At 46.1% G+C, this 25,340-nt stretch overlaps 1 protein-coding gene across 2 annotated transcripts in view; it reads left to right on the top strand.

The window, feature by feature from the left end:
• The first annotated feature begins 446 nt into the window (after positions 1–446).
• The window catches only part of LOC143961337 (uncharacterized), a 58,233-nt gene continuing 33,339 nt past the window's right edge, over positions 447–25,340 (top strand). For both annotated transcript variants that reach the window (XM_077470599.1, XM_077470600.1), the window contains exons 1-4: positions 447–567; positions 14,220–14,307; positions 16,703–16,850; positions 23,533–23,744. In XM_077470599.1, the coding sequence (XP_077326725.1) occupies positions 23,542–23,744 (203 nt within the window). In that variant the 5' untranslated portion in view covers positions 447–567; positions 14,220–14,307; positions 16,703–16,850; positions 23,533–23,541. The remainder of the gene's footprint in view (positions 568–14,219; positions 14,308–16,702; positions 16,851–23,532; positions 23,745–25,340) is intronic.

The raw sequence follows: 25,340 nt of genomic DNA, 5'->3' as shown, positions 1-25,340 counted from the left end.
GATCGTACAATAATTGGATCGTTAGTACAGAGCTTTCGAGAGCCAGTCATAACAGTTCATCCGATATTATTCTATCGGACATGCCAGATTGTACGATTTTCGTTTAATCGGTACAGCTATCATGGAAGCAAACAAAAATGCAATACAAATGCATTAAAAGACATGACATCACTTCCGAATTTTTTTTCTGTCATACTGGAATTTTCATGACTCATCAGATCAGAAAACTCATCAGATTCGATCTGAGATTAGCATGCAAAAAACCCCCCAAAAAACGGACGATCGTTCATCCGACAATCTCATCAAGTTTACTGGGCATAAGGTCCCTTTAATATTTAAAGGGCCATGTGGCATACCACAGGAAAAATTCACGTCCTGCAGACTGAGCCATGGACTACGACTCCCAGACTGCCTTGCAGGAGAATAGCTAACTTCCTTTCATGGCTGCAAGCCAATAGGAACCCTGCATGTGACTCTGCTGTGTGCAAAAGTCGTTCCAGGACTGGAGTTGTCAGTAGCAGCAAAGATTTCCCTCCTACAGTGCAGAGATCATCAGGAAGGGTTCAGGTCAGTCTGACTTATAGACTTTGTTCTCAGTTTATAAATAAAGTTTTCCCTCCAGGTGATATCATTTAGTAACTTTTCTATTTTAGTTTTTATACAGATGTTTGCAGAAGGGAGTCATTGCAACTTTGTATATTATTGTATCATCATAGATAGAAATATTACTGTATGGGGGAGGAATCTTTCATTTCTGATAATGATACAATGAGAGATTTTATTTCCTACAAATTTGAGACATTCTCTTATTTTATGGGCTCTCCCATACTGGCATTGCAGTGCGGTTCCCTCTGAAGAGCGGTTTGTACTCAAATCACCTTTCAGATTGCATTTGACAGGCGGTGAGGAGGAGTTAATTTCATCTCCTTGCCATCTGATTTAACCATATAATGCTATAGTATATTATTAATAATAATAATTATAATAATAATAATAATATATATATATATATATATATATATATATATATATATATATATATATATATATAGTGATTTTAATAGAATAATAATAATAATAGTATTCAATAATATAATAGTATAAAAAATATATTATTATAGCATATTAATATTAGTAGTATATTAATAAAAAAATATATAAATATGTATAGTAATATTAGTATATTAATAAAAAAAATATATATTTTATTAATAATAGTAATAATATATAGTTATATTAATAATAATAATAGTATTCAATAATATAACGGTACAAAAATATATTAGTATATTAATAAAAAATAATATATATATGTGATATTAATAGTATTCAATAATATAATAGTATAAAAATATATTAGTATATATATATATATATATATATATATATATATATATATTTTTTTATAATAATGTAATAGTAGTAATAATATAATAAATCGTTATATTAATAATAATAATAGTATTGAATGGTATAAAAATATATTAGTATATTAATAAAAAAAATATATATATATATAATATAATAGTATACAAATATATTATTTATATTAATAGTAATAAAATATAATATTATTATTAATAATAGTAATAATAATATATAGTATATTAATAATAATAGTATTCAATAATATAATGGTATAAAAATATATTAGTATATTAATAAAATATATTATTATTATTATTAATAATGATAATAATAGTAATTATTCAGCCCCATTGAACTCAGGAGGTTATGTCTGTCAAATGCCTTCTGAAGAGCAATCCAAATGTGGATCACCACAGGTAATCAATGGCCATTCAGAGAGGCAAGAATGTGGCTTCTGGTGAAATGTCGTTGTAGCGGTACCCCCGTAAGGGCTGCTGATTTGGTTACTTAGCAATCCTCCAATCACCCTGCTGCCAGAATCCACAACTTGGGTGGAACAAGGGGTGATATGAGATGCCCATAGCAGTTGGTGTATTGCATGACAATACTGAATAGCCTTGGCTTGAAGTTGTTGTACATCTAGCATTCTCAGCAAACTATTGAAACACTTCTTCTTCACTTCCAATGTTGACAAGGAAGAATCACTCTGAATAATTCCAGCTTGTGGGGATCAAAGATCCAGAGGCCTAACACAACTTCTCACCGATGGATCAATTTTTGATTGAAAATGTATACTTTATTTTGCAAGAAAATATACAAAAAAACAAAATACTTTTAACAGGGTACATTCCACACTGTACTGCGACGCAGCGCATAAAATACACTACGTAACAATACAGTTCCAAACATACAAATAAATTACATTCATCCTGCGGTATGATGCCTGATGTGTTGTGCAGAGTAATAATACCCCGAAACATCACATCATGCATGACGCCGCATTACCCTGAAAGCATTACCAAAAACCATTACTAAATACATATCACGTCATACAGTCTTAGTCAAAGTCAAAATCTAAATGGCATTTCAATGAGCAACAGGTGTGATAGGGGGGTTGGAGAAGGTGGGGAGGGGAGGGAGAAAGAGTTCACAGGCCCGAAGCTTTATTGAACTGCCAAAAAGGGTACATAGTGGGGGGGGAGGGGAAATCTTCAGACCTCCTCTTCCTCCATGTTGTCCATCAGGTGATAGTCTCTGAGCAGACTGTGAATCAGTCTGCGGCAGTCCTGGATGGACATCCTCTCCCTCTGGTGGATGAGGCGCTTTCTGGCGCACCAAACAGCGTCCTTAACCACTTCAATACAGGGCACTTTCACCCCCTTCCTTCCCAGCCCAATTTTCAGCTTTCAGCGCTCTAGCGCTTTCAGTGACAATTGCGCGGTCATGCTACACTGTACCCAAATGAAATTGTTATCATTTTGTTCGCACAAATAGAGCTTTATTTTGGTGTTATTTATTCACGACTCCGGTTTTTTTTTTTTGCGATATAAGCGCAAAAAAAGCGGAAATTTGGGAAAAAAACAATATTTTCTTTTTTCTATTTCAAAAGAAATCCAATAAAATCAAATTTTGTCATAAATTTAAGCCAAAATGTATTCTGCTACATGTTTTTGGTAAAAAAAATTCCGTTAAGTGTATAATAATTGGTTTGTGTGATCACGGACATATGTACGCAAATGATCATGTACATATGTGTGCAGGTGATCACGTACATATGTGTGCAGATAATCATTGGGACATGTGATTTTAGTGGGACATATGTGGGGGACATGTTTTTATTATTAGGGACATGTGTTTTTATTATTTGGGGACATGTATGTTTTGGGGACATGTGTGTTTTGAGGACATATGTGGGGACTGTGTTTTCACTGTGTGGTGTGTTGTGTGTTTACACTACACTGATGATCAGTGAGTAAAAAGCTGTGAAAAGCAGCCCATACTCACTGATCATCAGCCGGCTGCAGCGTTCTGCTCTCCTCTTCTCAGCGGTGACTTCCGTGTGAGGAGAGGAGAGCTGATTGCCTAGCAACCGGCTGTTTGTTTACATCACATGACGGCCGTGATTGGACACGGCCGTCATGTGATCAGGAGGGCCAATCACAGAGCCCTCCTGCCGATCTGAGATGTGCCGTGTCCGGGTGACACGAGCACATCGGGATCGCGCCGCTGCGCGGGCGCGCGCGCGCGCGCGATCCCGCTGCTCCTGAATGACGTTCCTGAACGTCCTATCAGGAGCAGGCGGCTCCCACCCGGCCGTATATATACATTGGCCGGGTGGGAAGTGGTTAAAACAACACAGCACCCACCAGGCACTATCAATGTCCTCTTGTGAGTGAGTCCCACAAAAGAGTCCGTTTAACACACCAAAGTGTGTTATAGCAGTCTGTGGAACAAAGTCTTTGAGATCAGGTTCCAGAGCCCTCAACAGGCCCTGTGCAAAGGGACACTCCCAGAAAACATGCAGAGCAGTTTCCTCCTGGATGATGCAAAAGGGGCAGTGTCTGTATCTGCACAGGTTTCTGGCATGCATGAATGTCCTGAGTGGCAACCCCCCTTGGATTGCCATCCATGCCAGATCTTTGTGCCTGTTGGTAAGTCTCTTTGAAGAAACATTCCTCCAGACCACTTTACAAGTGGCTGAAGGGAGGCCTGGAACAGTCTCAACAATGTCCGATGCTCTGATCAACTTGTGGATAGTTTTTGGCTTCCACAAGTCGGGCTTCACTCCATGTAGCCCCTGCTCCTTAATAAACTTGAAAGTGTCCAAGTAATACCAAGGAGTGTCCCAGTTGTAGGGGATGGAGCTGTCCCATTTGTCCCATCCAAGGGACCTCCAGAGAGGCAGGAGGAAAAAACGGGACATGGAGTTACCGCCAGAGTCTACAGTTCTGTCCACCAAAGTTCTGCGGATGCAGTTACAGGCAAAGAAGACCCTCAGTAGAGTGGCGATGTCGGGCACGCCCTTACCGCCCTTGAGGGGTTCCTTGAACATAACCGCCCGCTTTACTCTGTCCATTTTGGGGCTCCAGATGAAGTGAAACACTGCCCTGGTGATGGCCTTGCAGGTGTTAACCCGGGGGGGCCAGGCCTGGGCGAGGTACTGCAACACAGGGAGAATCTCGCTGCGGAGTACCAGTGTTTTACCTTCGATGGTGAGTTCTCGGAGGCTCCAAAGTCCAAACTTCTGTCGCATCTTTGCCAGTCTTTCTTCCCAGGACTTCAGGGCTGCGCCCTCTGCTCCAAACCAGACCCTAAGGATTTTGATGAAGTCTGCTTTGACACTGAAGGGCATGGGTGCAGAAGAAGGCAGAAACCACTTTCCGAAGAGCATGACTTCCGACTTCCCGCAGTTGACCTTTGCCCCTGAAGCTTGGCCGAAGTCCTCACACGTCTGGGCGAGTGTGTCGATGGAGCGCCGGTCGGCACAGAACACCGTCACATCATCCATGTAGAGCGAGCACTTGACCTCCCGTCTGTCCGGTCCTGGTGCGGTGATCCCTCTGATCTCTGGGTTCCGTCTGATGCTTCGGGCGAAGAGCTCTATACAACAGACAAAAAGCAGAGGTGAGAGAGGGCAGCCTTGTCTGACCCCAGACAACACTGGAAAGGGGTCAGTTTTCCAACCGTTCACCAACACCACACTACAAATTTCATTGTACATTACATTTACATATGAACAGAACATTTCCCCAAGACCAAACCTGCGCAGAGCGCTGCACATAAACTCATGGGAGACACGGTCAAAGGCCTTCTCCTGGTCAAGACTGACCAGGGCCGCGTGCACACGGCGGCCATGAATGTACTGGACCGTGTCCCGGACAAGCGCGAGGCTGTCCGCAATCCTGCGACCAGGAATGCCACAAGTCTGATCCGGGTGGATGATCTGTCCGCTGGATCAATGAGTTAGACGGCCACACAGTCTTTTGGAAGAGTATTACCAATGTGCTAACCAGACCAGAGATAACACGGTATCTCCCCTCCATGGTCTGACACGTGGTAATGAGTGGACTACTGTTCCCAGCCAGTCCTTCGCAGTCAATGCTGCGTTCTCCGGCCACAGCATTCTGCACTATTCTGGATAGCTTCTCTTGTTCTGTTCACACTGACCTTCGACTACCTGGCCGCCCCCGTGTCCCCGGTCACAAAACACCAATCTACTCTCTTCCGCTTCACTGCTATTTCTTCTACTTCTTCTGTACGGATCTTGCCCAGCATTCAAGTCTTGTGTTCCCCGGTCACAGCAGCTTGATGATAACGCTTTTAAAGACGAAGATCTTCACCTTGGCTCCCTCCTAGCGGTTCCTCCATCCCTCCTACGCGCATCCCCGTGTGGGGATGCCTGGAACAGCACCTCAATACTCCATGGTGTCTTTTCCTGCACTTCAGACTCCTCCCTGGCAGCATGTGACCCCAGCTTATATGGGAGGCCTGCCCCCTGCCGATACTGAAAGATAATTGGTCAGAGCTGCCTGCCACTCAGACTTCAGGTCCAACCCCCATTCCAGAACCATCTTTCTGAAAGCAGGGGAGGCATCTCTGAATCAGAGCACAGGTGACCACACCCACCACTACACTGAACACTCCCAGTATCAAAACAGACAGGCCCAGCATGCAGCATAAGCCTGCCTAAATTTACCTGCACATATCCGGAACTGGTTAAAATCCTAGTCTAGCACCTACCTTTTAGGTAGAGGGTGCTACATCATTATGGTGAAGGAGGCCTGCGGCCGCACCTACCCCACTGGCAGCCGCAACAGCAATCTCTGATACGTGCTGCTACTATTCACACCAGCCCTAATCGCCAATGTGAATGTAGCATCAATGTTTAAAGCGGGAGTAAACCCAGTTTCAAAAAACACTTACATTCCTGGCATGCCGGAAATGCTAACTTTCACATTGGTTGTGCTCTCAACCAAACTTTCAAACCATCCAATGTCTGGTTTCATAACTGATCACATGTGTGGCATTATGGCAGTTGAAGAATCATTAGAATCATTAGAGGCCAAGATGGCAGCTTCCTGAAAACGATAGAAGGGTTTACTTCCACTTTAAGGGGCACCAGCTGCAATGCCTCATACACACGGTCGGACATTCCGACCACAAAATCCGTCGGATTTTTGGCCGAAACTTGTGTTGCATACACACGGTCACACAAAGTTGTCGAAAAATCCCATCGTTCTGAATGAGGTGACGTCAAACACGTACGTCGGGACTATAAACGGACCAGTAGTGAATAGCTTTCGTCTCCTAGTTTATTCCGAGCATGCGTGGCACTTTTGTTCGTCGGAATTGTCTACACATGATCGGAATTTATGCAATCGGATTTTGTTGTGGGAAAATTTTAGATCCTGCTCTCAAACTTTGTGGGTCAGAAAATCTGACGGGAAAAAGTCCGATGGAGCCCACACATGGTCGGATTTTCCGACAACACGATCTGATTGCACATTTTCCATTGTAAAATCCGACCGTGTGTATGGGGCATTAGTGTTTTGCCTTCCTTGAACAGTTTTATTGCTAATGTACAGCACATTACTAGAGGTGAACTTTAAAGTGCTTGCTCCCCTTTTCCTCTCCTCCTTGAATGCCTGGTTTACAACCAACTGAGTGACTACCTCATTAAAAATAACCTTCTTGATCCCCTTCAATCTGGATTTCGCCCTCAACACTCAACAGAAACTGCTCTTCTAATGCCGCGTACACACGAGCGGACTTTTGAACATCCAAAGTCCGACGGAATGATTCCGTCAGACTATTCGATCGTGTGTGGGCTGCAACGGACTTTTGATTCGCAAAAGTCTGACGGACTTTAGAATATGGAACATGCTTAAAATTTTTCCGCCGGACCCGGTCCCTCGGAAAAATTCGCTCATGTGTATGCTATTCCGACGGACTAAAACCGACGCTAGGGCAGCTATTGGCTACTGGCTATGAACTTCCTTATTCGAGTCCAGTCGTACGTCATCACGTTCGAATCCGTCGGAGTTTAGTGTGATTGTGTGTGGCCAAGTCCGCTCAGTCGAAAAGTCCGTCAGAACTCTGTCGAAAATCCGGCAGAACTCCGGCAGAACTCCTTCGGAAGTCTGTCGGACATAAGTTCTCTCGTGTGTACGGGGCTTAAAACTCCCAATGACCTACTAATTGCAAAAACCAACGGACACTATTCTGTACTCCTACTTCTGGACCTTTCAGCTGCCTTTGACAAGGTTGACCACCCTCTCCTCCTCAAAAAACTTTACTCCCTTGGTCTCCGTGACTGTGCTCTTCAGTGGCTCTCATCCTACCTATCCCAACGCACCTTCAGTGTCACTTACAATTCTACTTCCTCCACTCTTCCCTTCTCCTGGTCCCCCAAGGTTCTGTTCTTGGACCTCTTTTATTTTCAATCTACACCCCTTCCCTGGGTCAGCTGATAGCCACTCATGGCTTTCAATATCATTTCTATGCTGACGACACACAAATCTATCTCTTCACCCCTCAACTCACTCCATCAGTCTCCTCACGCGTCACCAACTTACTAACAGACATATCTGTCTGGATGTCACAGCACTTCCTCAAACTCAACTTGTCCAAAACTGAACTGATAATATTTCCTCCCCCACGTGCCTCTTCCCCGACTTATCTGTCAAAAACAATGGCACAACCATCCACCCATCCCCACATGCCAGGGTGCTAGGTGTTATCCTGGACTCTGAACTCTCCTTTCAGCCCCACATCCAATCACTTTCCAAAGCTTGCCGCCTCAACCTCCGCAACATCTCCAAACTACGTCCCTTTCTAACCAATGAAACCACAAAGCTCCTGATTGACTGCCTGGTTATCTCTCGCCTTGACTACTGCAACTCCCTCTTCATTGGCTTATCATTACATAGACTATCCCCCCTTTAGTCCATCATAAATGCTGCTGTCAGACTCATACACCTTACAAACCACACAGTGTCTGCTACCCCTCTCTGCCAATCCCTCCATCGGCTGCCACTGGCCCAACAAATTAAATTCAAAATACTAACACTTACTTACAAAGCCATCCACAACTCTGCCCCCAGCTACATCACTAGCCTAGTCTCAAAATACCAACCTAATCGCCCAATTCGTTCCTCCCAAGACCTTCTGCTCTCTAACTCCCTCATATCCTCCTCCCATATCCGCCTCCAGGACTTCTCCAGAGGCTCGCCCATCCTCTGGAACTCACTACCCCAATCTGTCAGAATGTCTCCAAGTTTATCCACTTTTATGCGATCCCTGAAAACTTTCCTCTTCAGAGAAGCCTATCCTCCCTCCATCTAACAACTGCACTATTTTCTCCATGAGCTCATCCCCCACAGCTATTACTCTTTTGTATAACTTGACCCTCCCTCCTAGATTGTAAGCTCTAACAAGCAGAGCCCTCTGATTCCCCCCTGTATCGAATTGTATTGTAATTGTACTGTCTGCCCTCATGTTGTAAAGTGCTGCGTAAACTGTTGGCGCTATATAAATCCTGTATAATAATAATAAAGTGAACCTGACATTCTCTAAAAGTTTCTAAGGGAACAAAAGATACCTAATACCGCGTACACACAACCGGACTTTTCGACAGCAAAGGTCCGACGGAACGAATCCGTCGGACAATTCGATAGTGTGTGGGCTCCATCTGACCTTTGCTCTCCAAAAAACTGACGGACTTTAGAAATAGAACATGTTTGCAATTTTTCTGCCGGAACTCCGCCGGACCCAGTTCCTATGGAGAAATCCACTCATCTGTATGCTAGTCTGACAGACAAAAACCGACGCTAGGGCAGCTATTGGCTACTGGCTATGAACTTACTTATTCTAGTCTGGTCGTACGTCAACATGTTCGAATCTGTCGGACTTTGGTGTGCTTGTGTGTGTCCAGGTCCGTTCATTCGGAAAGTCCGTCGGAAGACCGTCGGACCTAGTTCGTCGAAAAGTCCAGTCGTGTGTACGCGACATTAGTTGTTCAGGCGAAAAACAAAACAAAAAAGGAAGGCGCGCTGACCTAGTGCATTACCATAAATAGAGCTTTATTGAAAACAGAACATATAGCAAAATGGCTACTCACAAACGAGTATTGATAAAAGGCATAATCAATGCAATTGGATCCATCGTACCGAACATCGACACATCCACATCTGATGTCAGATGAATTGAGGAATACCCCAACGTAAACGGCTGACGCGTTTCAGGGGAGAACCCCTTTCTTCAGAGCCAAGACAGGCAATGGCTCTGAAGAAAGGGGTTCTCCCCTGAAACGCGTCAGCCGTTCACGTTGGGGCATTTTGCTATATGTTCTGTTTTCAATAAAGCTCTATTTATGGTAATGCACTAGGTCAGTGCGCCTTCCTTTTTTGTTTTTGTTTTTCTCCAGTATTTGAATACCCAATATTCTAAGGAGGGCTGCAAGACCTTTTTGACACTACCTTCTAAAACTGTCGGTATCACACTTCGAAGACCGAGACACCAGAGCGCAGGAGAAGTTGTCTTTTTCTTGTATTAGTTGTTCAGGCACCTTAGCAGGACTAGTTAAAGCTTATCGGGCAGCAGCGGAGTAATCCTTATGCAGCGGTTTTGTAAAATAAATCAAGAGTCCCGACCTCCGCTTCTATATTAATCTGCTGGGGCATGTGAGAAAAGCAGAAGACAGAGGTCCGTAGTAAGGCAGAGGTAAATAATAAGACAGAGTGCAGTGGGCAATGATAATAAGGGCAAATGTCAGTAGTATGTAATGCAGAGGGTACACATCACTGGCCCACACACAGTCACAGGCACCACCTGTGCCCATCAGTCTTGTCCATCCTGCCCCCCTTGCCCCAGGTTCACATCCTCACAGATTCACACGGGCACCCCCTAAGTTCAGTTTTTTGTCCATCATGCACCCCTCCTCATCTTTCTAGCATACAGACAAGCAAAGCAGCAACTCCTCATTAACCAGTTCCCGACCAGCGCACGCCGATGTACATTTGCAGAATGGCACGGGCAGGCATATTGGCGTACAGGTACGTCCAATCTTTAATGCTGCCCTGCCATCGCGAGCGTGCCGCATGCTGGTCGGGAACCCCCGTGAGTCCGGTCGCGGGTCCCGCGGACTCGATCGCCGTGGGCATACCCGCGATTGTCTCACAGAGCGGCTGAACGGAGAGATGCCGTTGTAAACAGCATCTCCCCGTTCTGCCTAGCAACAAGTGACACTGATTTCTGCTCCATGTGATTGGAGCAGAGATCAGTGTTCACTAAATGAAAGCCCAGCCCCCAACAGTTAGTAACACGCCCCTAGGAACACTTAACCCCTACACTGCCACCCACTGGTTTACTCCTCCACTTACACAGGAATCGCTGCATTTATATAGCAGTGATTGCTGTATAAATGACAATGGTCCCAAAAATGTGTCCAAAATGTCCGATGTGTCCGCCGCAATGTCGCAGTCACAATAAAAATCTAGTAAAAAAAAAAATTTATAAAAATGCCATAAAACTATCCCCTATTTTGTAAACGCTATAACTTTTGTGCAAACCAATCAATAATTGCTTATTGCATTTTTTTTTTTTTTTTACTAAAAATATGTAGAATACGTATCAGCCTAAACTGAGGAAAAAAAATGTTTTTTTTATATATTTTTGGGGGATATTTATTATAGCAAAAAATAAAAAATAATGTGTTTTTTTTTTTTTTAAATTGTCGCTCTATTCTTTGTTTATAGCGCAGAAAATAAAAACCGCAGAGGTGATCAAATACCACCAAAACAAAGCTCTATTTATGGGAAAAAAGGACGTGAATTTTGTTTGGGAGCCACGTCGCATGACCGCGCAATTGTCAGTTAAAGCGACGCGGTGCCGAATCGCAAAAAGTGGTGTGGTCTTTGGCCAGCAAAATGGTCCGGGGCTGAAGTGGTTAACTCTTCACCTTCTAGTAAAATGATTACTCTGCAGCATTCCTAAGATAACAACAAGGTTAGCAGGGCATGATTCAGAATGGACTTTGGAAGCTGGGGGGCTCAGGGGGAGGAACAGAATTAGTTGAGCCTTATCTGGCAGCAGTAATCCTTATGCCACGCTCCAGACCTCCACTTCTCTACCAATCAGCCAGGGCACGGGTATTGCTGGGAACCACAGCACACAAATTACATCACATGTGGCAAAAATCATCAAATAGTCCCGGTGATGTGTCAAATTCTGTCCCCTGTCAGATAGTTTCTGCCCTGTACTGCACTTGCGCAGTACGGAGGACAAGGAGATAACGAGCGTCTCAGAAGATGAACAACGCCTGCGCTGTGAGTCCAGGTTCAAGCCCCACCATTCAAGTGGACATAGAGTTAAAAAAAAATAAAAAAATAGCCAAGCGACCCTGTTACTATGTGCTACCGTATGTCCACTTGGATGGTGGGGCTTGCACCTGGACTCAGTGCGCAGGCGCCGTTCTTCTTCTGAGACTTTCGGCGTCTCCTTTTCCTCCATACCGTACAAACGCTGCGCCTGCGCAGTACGGGGAGGACACTATCTGATCGCTGGACAGTTTTTGACAGAACACCGGCAGAGTAATCATTCTGCTGTGGCTCCCGGCAATTACATGCCCCGGCGGATTGGTATAGACAAGGGGACCGGGACTTTCGTTTAAGTGTCGGAAGCCGCTGCACAAGTTTTACTGCACTGCTGCCTGTTAACCACTTCAGTCACAGAAGAATTTTACCCCCTTCCTGACCAGAGCACTTTTTGCGATTCGGTACTGTGTCGTTTCAACTGACAATTGAGCGGTCGTGTGACGTGGCTCCCAAACAAAATTGACGTCCTTTTTTTTTCCACAAATAGAGCTTTCTTTTGGTGGTATTTGATCACCCATGTGGTTTTTATTTTTTGCGCTATAAACAAAAAAAGAGTGACAATTTTGAAAAAAACACATTATTTTTTTACATTTTGCTATAATAAATATCCCCCAAAAATATATAAAATGTATTTTTTCCTCAGTTTAGGCCGATACGTACCGTAGTCTTCTATATATTTTTGTTAAAAAAAAAAAAAAAAAAAAACTCAATAAGCACAATAAGCAATAAGTTTGTCCATCTCTATTGATTGGTTTTCGCAAAAGTTATAGCGTCTACAAAATAGGGGCTAGTTTTATGGCATTTTTTTTTACTAGTAATTGCGGCGATCAGCAGCTTTTATCATGACTGCGACATTATGGTGGACACATCGTACATTTTTCACACATTTTTGGGACCAATGTCACTTATACAGCAATCAGTGCTATACAAATGCACGGATTCCTGTGTAAATGACTCTGACAGTGAAGGGGTTAACCACTAGGGGGCAGTGTAGGGGTTAAGTGTGTCCTGGGGAGTGTTTCTAACTGTGGGGGGGCGTGGTTATGTGTGACACGTCACTGATCTCTGCTCCCGATCACATGGAGCAGAGATCAGTGGCATTGTCACTAGGCAGAACAGGGAGATGCTTGTTTACATTAGCATCTCCCCGTTCTTCCTCTCCGTGAGGCGAGTGTGTCCTGGGGAGTGTTTCTAACTGTGGGGGGGGGGGGCGTGGCTATGTGTGACACGTCACTGATCTCTGCTCCCGATCACAGGAAGTAGAGACCAGTGACACTGTCACTAGGCAGAAAGGAGAGATGCTTATTTACATTAGCATCTCCCGTTCTTCCTCTCCGTGCGGCGATCGCGGAGCTTGCCGCGGGAGTGTACGGAGCTTGCTGTGGGCGTGTGTGCTTGCTGGCCACCTCTTAAAGGGCCACGTACAGGTACGTTAGTTTGCCTGTATGAGCCCTTCTGCCGACGTATATCGGCGCGAGGTGGTTGGCAAGCAGTTAAGGAATAACTAGTTCTGTTCCTTCCTCAGCCCCCAGCTGCTGCCTAAAAAGCACTAGTTCTTCTGTTCCTCCCCCCGACTGCCACAGTCCCATCTGAATTAATCATCTGTCTGGGTTTAAGGCAAACTGAAAAGCGTACACATGGTTCAAAATTATTCAAAATCCGTACTGTCTGGGTGAATCCCGGACAGGTGGCAACCCTAAGCTCGGGAGCTGGGAGGGAGCCTCTCCTTAAGCAGTCATGTAGAGGTGTCCTGGAACAGGAGCTGGAGCAGACAGTTGGTCCGCACGTCAGGAGTAAAGTCATTCAGGGAGGATCCAGGGCAGATGTCGATGAGTGGAGGGATCTGGAAGAGACATGCCAGGGGAGCTGGATGTAGAGCCAGAAGGAGAGACTGTGGGAGTTTTGTGTCAAATAGATGCAGCCATGAGGATGGGCAGGATTTGAAAGTCGTACTTGCTGGGATCAGTAGTCCTTCACCATTTATTCTTCTAAAGTAAATCGGTTGCTGCCACAAAGGGGTGCTGCAGGCCCCGGCCTACAAAGGGTCATCAAGTAAATACACTGGGACTTATTCAGAGTGAGGCCTAGTCATTTTCTGATGGCGTGACAGGATTACTAGACTTGAATAGTAAAGTAGTGTGCTGGAGGAAGAAGTGTTCTGAGGTAACATTCTGTCAAGTTTAGGGTCAGCCATCTTGTTCTACTGAGAAGTGTGACGCAGTTACTTTATTCTACAAGTACAATCTATCCTATGGGCATCCCATGTCCCTTTTCCCCAACCAAGTTCAATACCCTAATAAAAATAACAAAAACAAGAAAAAGACTGTTCATTGACTGAAAAGTATGTCTAATACATCCACAAGATGTACTTGGCCTTAAAAAAGAAAATGGATGCAGCCAAGGCATCAGAAGTACCATGCAATGCAATTGCAGTGAGTTTCCAGTGCATGAACAAATTTTGCATTACTTTTGTTGCAGTGTGATTTCAGCCCATTCAAAATGAACCGCACAGAACTGCATGTGAATCGCACAGGAAAATTGAGTCCCGTTGAACCAGCCCTAAAAGGTAATTTCGCTTTAGCCCCTCCTCTTCCATTTTTGGATTTTTTTTGGGGGGGGGGGGGGGTGCATCATTTTAGCAGGTTCCTGCTTACACTTCTGCCCCAATTGCCTAGACCAGTGGTCTCCAAACTGCAGCCGGGGGCACTGACACCAATGACAGGGCACTATTTCCCCCACTGACACCAACAATAGGGCACAGATAACTCCCACAGTTCGGCCCCCCTAAAGTCTGAAGGACAGTAAACTGGTCATTTGTTTAATAAGCTTGGAGATCCCTGGCCTAGACAATCGGAGCAGATGTTGTTCCCCCTCACCCACAAACACACACACACTCCCTGCCTGCAACCTTCTGGGACATGTCACTGGTCCCAGTAGAATGCAGGCCCATTTACAGGTCCCAGCAGGCGATGGGTCCATTCACAGGTCCCAGGAGGTTGCAGGTCCATTCACAGGTCCCAGGAGGCTGCGGGTCCACTTACAGGTCCCAGGAGGCTGCGGGTCCATTTACATGTCCCAGGAGGCTGTGGGTCCATTTACAGATCCCAGAAGGCTGCGGGTCCATTTACAAGTCTCAGAAGGCCGCGGGTCCATTCACTGGTCCCAGAAGGCTGCAGGTCCATTCACAGATCACAGAAGGCTGTGGGCCCATTCACAGGTCCCATAAGGCTGTGGGTCGTTTCACAGGTCCCATAAGGCTGTGGGTCGTTTCACAGGTCCCATAAGGCTGTGGGTCGTTTCACAGGTCCCATAAGGCTGTGGGTCCATTCACAGGTCCCAGAAGGCTGCGGGTCCATTTACAGGTCCCAGAAGGCTGCGGGTCCATTCACAGGTCCCAGGAGGCTTCAGGTTCATTCACATGTCCCAAAAGCCGCGGGTCCAGTCACAGGTCTGAGGAGACTGCGGGTTCAGTCACAGGTCCCAGAAGGCTACTGGTCCATTCACATGTCCAGGACTTGCAGGTCCATTCACAAGTCCCAGGAGGCTGTGGGTCCATTCACAGGTCCCAGAAGGCTGCTGGTCCATTCAAAAGTCCCAGAAGTTGCAGGTCCATTCACAGGTCCCAGGAGGCTGCTGGTCCATTCACATATCCCAGAAGTTGCAGGTCCATTCAAAGGTCACAGGAGGCTGTGGGTCCATTCACAGGTCCCAGGGGGCTACAGGTCCATTCACAAAGCACATAGTGACTCATGCATGCACAGTGTGAAGCCAAAAGGAGTCACAGCTGGCTTCCCTTAGTAAACATGCCAGAGCTGGGAACCCTGCAGACTGGCTAAGACCTGGCTCGAGTGAATACGGCACTGGATCCTTGGACAGATAAGTGTACGTTTTTAAAGTCAGCAGCTACAGTATTTGTAGATGCTGTTTTTTTTATTTTTATTAACCCCTTTAAATTTTCATGTTCTTGCACTTTGGCATGTCTGCCTTGAGTGTTGGGGGGACCTTTTTCCGGCATTAAGTGTGACCCTTAGCTGTACATTGCTGCGCTTTCAGTGCCAGTCTCTGCCATTAACATCAACCGAGCGGACGTTGAAGAGTGGACGAGATGTGTACTTGTCCGTATAGAAGGGAGCAGGGTCTACACACAAAACAGTCACCCGGGGGGATTCAATGTGCAACAGGCGCCAGAGGAGGGAAAAGAAGGAGAGGGTTCTACATGGTCCTCCTCCCCTGGGGGAAGCCGGGAACATACACCTACCTGGGGGAAGAACTAAGATCAAGTGTTATTGACAGCATCATCAGTGAAGAAAGGTCTAGGGGAAGATCTCGGGGGGGGGGAAAAGGATCCAAAGAACATCCACTTTGAGGATCCCTTTGAGGATCCCTTTGAGCTCTGGATATCTGGTTGGGTCACACCGGGATTTAATCCTGTTGATTGATCGAACGTCTCCTTTCAGAGCAGTTCCTCTACAGGTTCTAGCTACATCAGAGCTGGTTCCTCCGATGACCATCTGGCCTTTGGTCAATATTAGCCTGATTGACTTACTGTCGTATGACAGGTGGGTCCACCTTGTCTGGTAAGAAGTATTTATCTACAATTATCCATCAGACGAATGTCTATCCCGTTTTTGAATGTGCCTTACAGCTACTTCTTTGATTGCACCATTTAATCACAGTCTTCTCATTGGACACATGCCCTATGAAGTTTTCTCACACTTGTTCACATCTGGACTTTTATATGTAATGGTTATTATGCATTATTGTTTTGTATATTGATTTGTGTTCAGAGCACTTCTAATCACTATTTATTTCATACACCCATATGGTGTCTTTTTTAGCGCTACACTTTTGTATATTTTATTTGCTTGGACTTTGTTGGATTTAGTGTCAGCAGCTTCAATTTGAGTGGTTTAGCGCAGCAATTTCCTTTCTTGTTTTTTCACAATCTCTACCATTAACAGAGAGATTTCGCCAATCAGTCACCGAGGAGGCACAAAGTTCACTCAGTGCAGCCGTCCTGTGAGAGAAAGAACGTTCCGAGAGCAAAGGAACTCAGAATCTGCCATCAGCTGGTGTCTATCGGACTGTAATAGATCCTATATTTTATAGGTAAGTACAAGCTATTCCTATGGGATAATCTGTTATAGATGGACAGCCCGGGGTTTATAGATGAACACCCGGGGTTTATAGCTGGGACACCCCGGGGTTTATAGCTGGGACACCCCGGAGTTTATAGATGAAACACCCCGGGGTTTATAGATGAACACCCGGGGTTTATAGATGAACACCCCGGGGTTTATAGATGAACACCCCGGGGTTTATAGATGAACACCCCGAGGTTTATAGATGAACACCCCGGAGTTCATCCCGGACACCCCGGGGTTTATAGATGAACATCCCGGGGTTGATGGACACCCCGGGGTTTACAGATGAACAACCCAGGATTTATAGATGGACACCCTGGAGTTTATATATTGACATCCCAAGGTTTATAGCTGGGACACCCCAGGGTTTATAGCTGGGACACCCCAGGGTTTATAGCTGGGACACCCCGGGGTTTATAGATGAACACCCCGGGGTTTATAGATGAACACCCCGGAGTTCATCCCGGACACCCCGGGGTTTATAGATGAACATCCCGGGGTTGATGGACACCCCGGGGTTTACAGATGAACAACCCAGGATTTATAGATGGACACCCTGGAGTTTATATATTGACATCCCAAGGTTTATAGATGAACACCCTGAGGTTTATAGATGAACACCCCGAGGTTTATAGATGAACACCCCGAGGTTTATAGATGAACACCCCGAGGTTTATAGATGAACACCCCGAGGTTTATAGATGAACCACCCCGAGGTTTATAGATGAACCACCCCGAGGTTTATAGATGAACCACCCCGGGGTTTATAGATGAACCACCCCGGGGTTTATAGATGAACACCCCAGAGGTTTATAGATGAACACCCCGGGGTTTATAGATGAACACCCCGGGGTTTATAGATGAACACCCCGAGGTTTATAGATGAACACCCCGGGGTTTATAGATGAACACCCCGAGGTTTATAGATGAACACCCCGAGGTTTATAGATGAACACCCCGAGGTTTATAGATGAACACCCCGAGGTTTATAGATGAACACCCCGAGGTTTATAGATGAACCACCCCGGGGTTTATAGATGAACCACCCTGGGGTTTATAGATGAACACCCCAGAGTTCATCCCGGACACCCCGGGGGTTTATAGATGAACATCCCGGGGTTGATGGACACCCTGGGGTTTACAGATGAACAATCCAGGGTTTATAGATGGACACCCTGGAGTTTATAGAATGACATCCCGGGATTTATAGATGAACACCCCGAGGTTTATAGATGAACACCCCGAGGTTTATAGATGAACACCCCGAGGTTTATAGATGAACACCCCGAGGTTTATAGATGAACACCCCGAGGTTTATAGATGAACACCCCGAGGTTTATAGATGAACACCCCAAGGTTTATAGATGAACACCACGGGGTTTATAGATGTACACCTTGAAGTTTATTGGTGAACACCCCAAGGTTTATAGATGGACACCCCAGGGTTTATAGATGAACATCCCGGGCTTGATAGACACCCCGGGGTTTACAGATGGACATCCTGGGGTTTATAGATGAACACCCCGGGGTTTATAGATGAACACCCCGGGGTTTATAGATGAACACCCCGGGGTTTATAGATGAACACCCCGGAGTTCATCCCGGACACCCCGGGGTTTATAGATGAACATCCCGGGGTTGATGGACACCCCGGGGTTTACAGATGAACAACCCAGGGTTTATAGATGAACACCCCGGGGTTTATAGATGAACACCCCGAGGTTTATAGATGAACCACCCCGAGGTTTATAGATGAACCACCCCGGGGTTTATAGATGAACCACCCCGGGGTTTATAGATGAACCACCCCGGGGTTTATAGATGAACACCCCAGAGGTTTATAGATGAACACCCCGAGGTTTATAGATGAACACCCCGAGGTTTATAGATGAACACCCCGAGGTTTATAGATGAACACCCCGAGGTTTATAGATGAACACCCCGAGGTTTATAGATGAACCACCCCGGGGTTTATAGATGAACCACCCTGGGGTTTATAGATGAACACCCCAGAGTTCATCCCGGACACCCCGGGGGTTTATAGATGACCATCCCGGGGTTGATGGACACCCTGGGGTTTACAGATGAACAATCCAGGGTTTATAGATGGACACCCTAGAGTTTATAGAATGACATCCCGAGGTTTATAGATGAACACCCCGAGGTTTATAGATGAACACCCCGAGGTTTATAGATGAACACCCCGAGGTTTATAGATGAACACCCCGAGGTTTATAGATGAACACCCCGAGGTTTATAGATGAACACCCCGAGGTTTATAGATGAACACCCCAAGGTTTATAGATGAACACCACGGGGTTTATAGATGTACACCTTGAAGTTTATTGGTGAACACCCCAAGGTTTATAGATGGACACCCCGAGGTTTATAGATGAACACCCCGAGGTTTATAGATGAACACCCCGAGGTTTATAGATGAACACCCCGAGGTTTATAGATGAACACCCCAAGGTTTATAGATGAACACCACGGGGTTTATAGATGTACACCTTGAAGTTTATTGGTGAACACCCCAAGGTTTATAGATGGACACCCCAGGGTTTATAGATGAACATCCCGGGCTTGCCCACAGTGGTTTATTATTAGTATAGTGTCATAGCTGCATAAATTCCAGTATACAGTGCATCCAGGATAAGTATTCACAGCGCTTCACTTTTTCCACATTTTGTTATGTTACTGCCTTATTCCAAAATGGATTCAATTCGTTATTTGCCTCAAAACTCTACAAACAATGCCCCATAATGACAACCTGAATGAAGATTGTTTGAAATCTTTGCAAATTTATTAAAAATAAAAAAAACGATAAAAAATCCCATGTACATAAGTAGTCACAGCCTTTGCTCAATACTTTGTTGAAGCTCCTTTGGCACCAATTACAACCTCAAGTATTTTTGAGTATGATGCTACAAGGTTGGCACACCTATTTTTGGGCAGTTTCTCCCATTCTTCTTTGCAGGACCTCTCAAGTTCCATCAGGTTGGATGGGGAGCGTCGGTGCACAGCCTTTACATATCTCTCCAGAGATGTTCAGTCGGTGTCGGGGCTCTGGTTGGACCACACAGGGACATTCACAAAGTATATACAAGGGCTTTGGATTACAAGCATGTTTCTGGAACTAATTATGCATTGCAATCCAATGTTTTATTCTATGTCTTTTGGGATTTTTTATTTTTACAATTTAACCATTTAAAATGTTTTTTTTTATTACAATTCTTTATTTATTTATTTATTTTTAATCAAACCTGTTGGGGGGGGGGGGGGGGGGGTTTGGTGAGATATCAGAGGTCTAAACAGACCACTGACATCTCCCCTTTGAGACAGGAAAAGGGACTGAGGACATAGATTCCCCAGTCCCTTTCTCAGCAGCCTCTGCTGCACTGAAGATGAACGGACAGGAGACAGAGGCTCCTCTCCATTCATAAACTGAAGTTTACGATGGTAAGTGACAGTGGATGAATGGACAGTCAGTAATCACTGACTCTGTTCATTCGGAAAAGGAAGGAGTCGGTAAATGACAGATTGACTGGCTCCTTCCTCCACTCACCATCCTGACATATCTGGGACAAGGGCGGGCAGAGGAGGACAGAGGAGGACGCGGAGGGGGAGCACAAAGGGGGACCGGAGGAGCAAGGAGAAGGACACAGAGGGGGAGCACAGAGGTGGTTCAGAGGAGAACACGGAGGGGGAGCACAGAGGGGGACCACAGAGGAGGACCAGAGGAGCCCAGAGGAGGACATGGAGGGGGAACACAGAGAGGGACTGGAGGAGGACACGGAGGAGAACACAAAGGGGGACATGGGGGGAGCACAGAGGGGGACCGGAGGAGCCCGGAGGAGGACATGGAGGGGGAACACAGAGAGGGACTGGAGGAGCACGGGGGGAGGACATGGAGGGGGAGCACAGAGGGGGACCGGAGGAGCACAGAGGAGGAGCACAGCGGGGGACCGGAGGAACACGGAGGAGGACACGGAGCGGAGCACAGGGGGGGCCGGAGGAACATGGATATGGACACGGAGGAGGACCACAGAGAGGGACTGAATGAGCATGGAGGAGGACATGGAGGGGGAGCACAGAGGGGAACCGGAGAAGCACGGAGGAGGAGCACAGAGGGGGACCGGAGGAACACGGAGGAGGACATGGAGGGGGAGCACAGAGGGGGACCGGAGGAGCACAGAGGAGGAGCACAGAGGGGGACCGGAGGAACATGGAGGAGGACACGGAGCGGAGCACAGGGGGGGCCGGAGGAACATGGGGATGGACACGGAGGAGGACCACAGAGAGGGACTGAATGAGCATGGAGGGGGAGCACAGAGGGGGACCACAGAGGGGGACCGGAGGAGCCCAGAGGAGGACATGGAGGGGGAACACAGAGCGGGACTGGAGGAGGACACGGAGGAGAACACAAAGGGGGACATGGGGGGCACAGAGGGGGACCGGAGGAGCCCGGAGGAGGACATGGAGGGGGAACACAGAGAGGGACTGGAGGAGCACGGGGGGAGGACATGGAGGGGGAGCACAGAGGGGGACCGGAGGAGCACAGAGAAGGAGCACAGAGGGGGACCGGAGGAACACAGGGGAGGACACAGAGCGGAGCACAGGGGGGGCCGGATGAACATGGAGATGGACACGGAGGAGGACCACAGAGAGGGACTGAATGAGCATGGAGGAGGACATGGAGGGGGAGCACAGAGGGGGACCGGAGAAGCACGGAGGAGGAGCACAGAGGGGGACCGGAGGAACATGGAGGAGGACATGGAGGGGGAGCACAGAGGGGACCTGAGGAACACGGAGATTGACACAGGGGGGGAGCACGGAGGAGGACCACAGAGAGGGACTGGAGGAGCACGGAGGAGGACACAGAGGGGGAGCACAGAGGGGGACCGGAGAAGGACGTGGAGGTGGAGCACAGAGGAGGACCGGAGGAGCATGGAGGAGGACACGGAGGGGGAGCACAGAGGAGGACTGGAGGGGCACGGAGAAGGACACGGAGGGGGAGCACAGAGGAGGACCGGCGGACACGGAGAGGGAGCACAGATGAGGACCGGAGGAGCAAGGAGGGGGAGCACAGAGAAGGACACAGAGGGGGAGGACGGAGGAGGACACGGAGGGGGAGCACGGAGGAGGAGCACAGGGGGACTGGAGGAGCAAGGAGGGGGATAGCAGAGAGGGACCAGAGGAGCATGGAGGAGGACACGGAGGAGGAGCACAGAGGGGGACTGGAGGAGCATGGAGGGGGATCGCAGAGAGGGACCAGAGGAGCATGGAGGAGGACACGGAGGAGAAGCACAGAGGGGGACGGGGGAGCACTGGGAAGACCAGAGCAGACTCAGGGAGCCAGCGGAGGACCCGGGGAGCCACAGGAGGACACGGGGACAGTCGGGATGATTGGTGGGGGCAGTTACAAGCACCAATCACCCTGTATACCTTTTAATAAAGCAGCTGAAAGCAGCAGGAGGGAGAGAAGGAGAAGCAGCTGTCAGCTGCTTTATTAAAAGCTATACAGGGAGATTAGTGCTTGTAACTGCCCACACCAATCATCTGTGAGGCTGCCCGGCCCCCCCTGCTAAGCTGAGAGGACGCAGGTATCGGGTCAAGTATAGGGGCATTTGCATGCAAATGCTTGGTATCAATACCGATACTAGTATCAGTGCAACCCTAGCTATAAATTTCATGCAAACCAATCAATATACACTCATTGGGATTTTTTTGTTTTAAAGATATGTAGCAAAATGCATTTTAGTCAAAAATTATGAAGAAATTCGATTTTTTTTTTGTTATTGGATATGTTTTATAACAGAAAGTAAAAAAAATATACTTTTTTTTGTAAATCTTCGGTCTTTTTCCATTTATATGGCAAAAAATAAAAAACCAAGTGGTGATCAAATACCACCAAAAGCTCTATTTGTGTGACACAAATGATATAAACTTAATTTCAGTACAGTGCTGCATGACCGCTCAATCTCCAGTTGAAGAAGTGTAGTGCCGAATAGCAGAAAAATGTCCTGGTCATGAAGGGGATAAAATCTTCAGGAGAGAAAGCAGGGCTGGGGCAAGGAGTGGGCGGGAAGGGCGGTTGCCCTGGGCGCAATGGTTTACTGTAGGGATGGGGGCATCTTCCTTCTGTTCCAAGGCTGACAGGAGTAGTGACAGTGATAGTGATTTTAACAAGGGAGTGACTGCTGGGTGTAGGATCCTCTAAGCTTGCACATCATGAATGGGGGGAATGGGGCGCAGTTTGGTATCTTTGCCCTGGGCATTGGATGACCTTGTCCCAGCACTGAGCTCAAGTGGATAAAGACCAGTCACTGCTGCTCTCTCTCCTTGTGAAAGATGACTGGTCTTGTCTCCGCCCCTTTCTATAGTTTTCTGTGGTGGGTGGAGCCTGCTGGGCCCCTCCCACAGCTCTGCTCTCTGCACAGACTATGTACAGCACAGGGATGATGTCACTGCTACTTTTATATTGTAATATCTGGGCTTGCAAAGGCATTTGGTGCTCACAAAGTGGATCTATTACGTTTTTGGAATAAATTTAAATAAAGGTTTTTGTGGCTGGAGTTTAGCTTTGAAACTTTTACTTATTTGTCTTTGTATATATTTATTATTTTTCTGTTCCTATTTCCCAACAGAAAACCATCATGGCGTCTGGCAGGTTACGGGTGGCGGTGATCGGCGCTGGAGGGGCGGGACTCTGTAGCGCCCATCACATCCTCTCCCGACCTTTGACTTTCGAACCTCCCGTGGTGATGGAGATGACGGGACAAGTGGGGGGGACCTGGGTGTACACGGGAGATGTGGAGAGCGGGGCACACATCCACTCCAGCATGTACAGAGACCTGAGGTACGATCCCATGGAAGCCAGTATGTTCTGTAGTAGGCATGTATAGTAACGAATCGAAAAATTCAGCTGAATTTTGTATCTTTCAGACATTTGGATGCATCCGAACGTCCGAAGAAAAAAGTAACAAATTTCAACGAATGCAAAAGAAATTATAATGAAAATAACAAATGAAATTTGGCATGATTCGTTAATTCATTACAGGTCTAATGAAACAGCAGGTCGACTTGTAATGGCATAACGAATGTCCCGAATTTAATCGATTAGTTTTTATTCTATTAGTGGACAACTGAGCAAGTGGAAAGGAATGGATCTGAGTTACAGTTTTCTAGTCCAATCAGTTGATTACTTTTGGGTTAGGGGCTAGATTACTGGCATGGAGTAAATCAAACAACTTTCTGTATTACAAATATATTTACATACCTAAAAAAACAAATTATCCGAAAAATGAAACAAACAATAAAACGCATCGATATTTTTCGACTTGCTACCCAACAACATAGCTCCCAACTGTCCCTGATTTCGAGGGACTGTCCCTAATTTGGAGCAATGTCCCTCTGTTCTTCCTCATTTGTCCCTCATTTTGGTCTGATCTATATAGATGTATATAAAATGCACTTTATATCTAGTAAAAAGCTAAACCTTTCGTCTGATTTCTAAATTGCTGCGTTTGTAAATTCCAAAAGCCAATATAAAGGAACAGAAGTGGTAAAAAAAAAGCATTTGTTGTTTTAACCAATCTTGTTTTTTTGTACACTGCTCCTTTAAGGGGGCGTGGCCAGGGGGGGTGTCCTATGCCTGCATACTTTTGCTGATAGGTGTCCCACATTCCCATCTCAAAAAGTTGGTAGACATGTGCACACTGAAATATTTTGTTTCGGAATTTCGTTTTCGTCCAAAAAATACATTTAGTTACTCCCGAAATCCGTTTTTATTTATTTAGTTTAGTTAAAAAATGCATTCGTCTGAAAATCCGAAATAATTAAGGTCAAATCTGTCATTGAAGGCTTATGGTGTCTGTCGAATGTTCTAAAAAGTTTCGACGGAGCAGCTAAACTATATGACGCCGCAATCGTACATTTCCGGTTGAATGTTCTGCCTACAAGCTATAGTAGAATTTTATGACACTAGTCATAATTATATTTATTAATTATTATTACTAGTCAACCAACATTAGAATTCTTCTATAGCCTATGGGCGGAGAAATTGACCCTAAATGTCCACTCGTGGCGACTGCTTCGTCGAATCTTCATGTCAAATCTTTTCTCTCTATGTCGAATAATCTTGGACTAATAGAGTTAGGTTAGGCACATTTGACCTTTTTTGCTATTGTCTCTATAATGTCGAATCTTTTCTCTCTATGTCGAATCTTTTCTCTCTATGTAGAATAATGTTGGACTAATAGAGCTAAGGTTTGGCACATTCGACCACATGTTCCATGGACACAGATCGCTATTGTCAGTGTCATGTGGAATCTCCTAACAATATTCTTTTGAACTGTTGTCACAACGAAAATGAAAATAAAGTATTTTTTTATGTCGGATCTTTCGGGTTACGGATTCTGCACGATAAAACGATAACGAAAATACCCGAAATTTG

This window comes from Lithobates pipiens, unplaced genomic scaffold (assembly GCF_037356315.1).
Source record: "Lithobates pipiens isolate NorthernLeopardFrog02 unplaced genomic scaffold, aLitPip1_a1.2 Scaffold_8, whole genome shotgun sequence".
In the NCBI taxonomy this organism is placed as follows: domain Eukaryota; kingdom Metazoa; phylum Chordata; class Amphibia; order Anura; family Ranidae; genus Lithobates; species Lithobates pipiens.
This window is presented reverse-complemented; position numbering and strand designations above follow the sequence as displayed.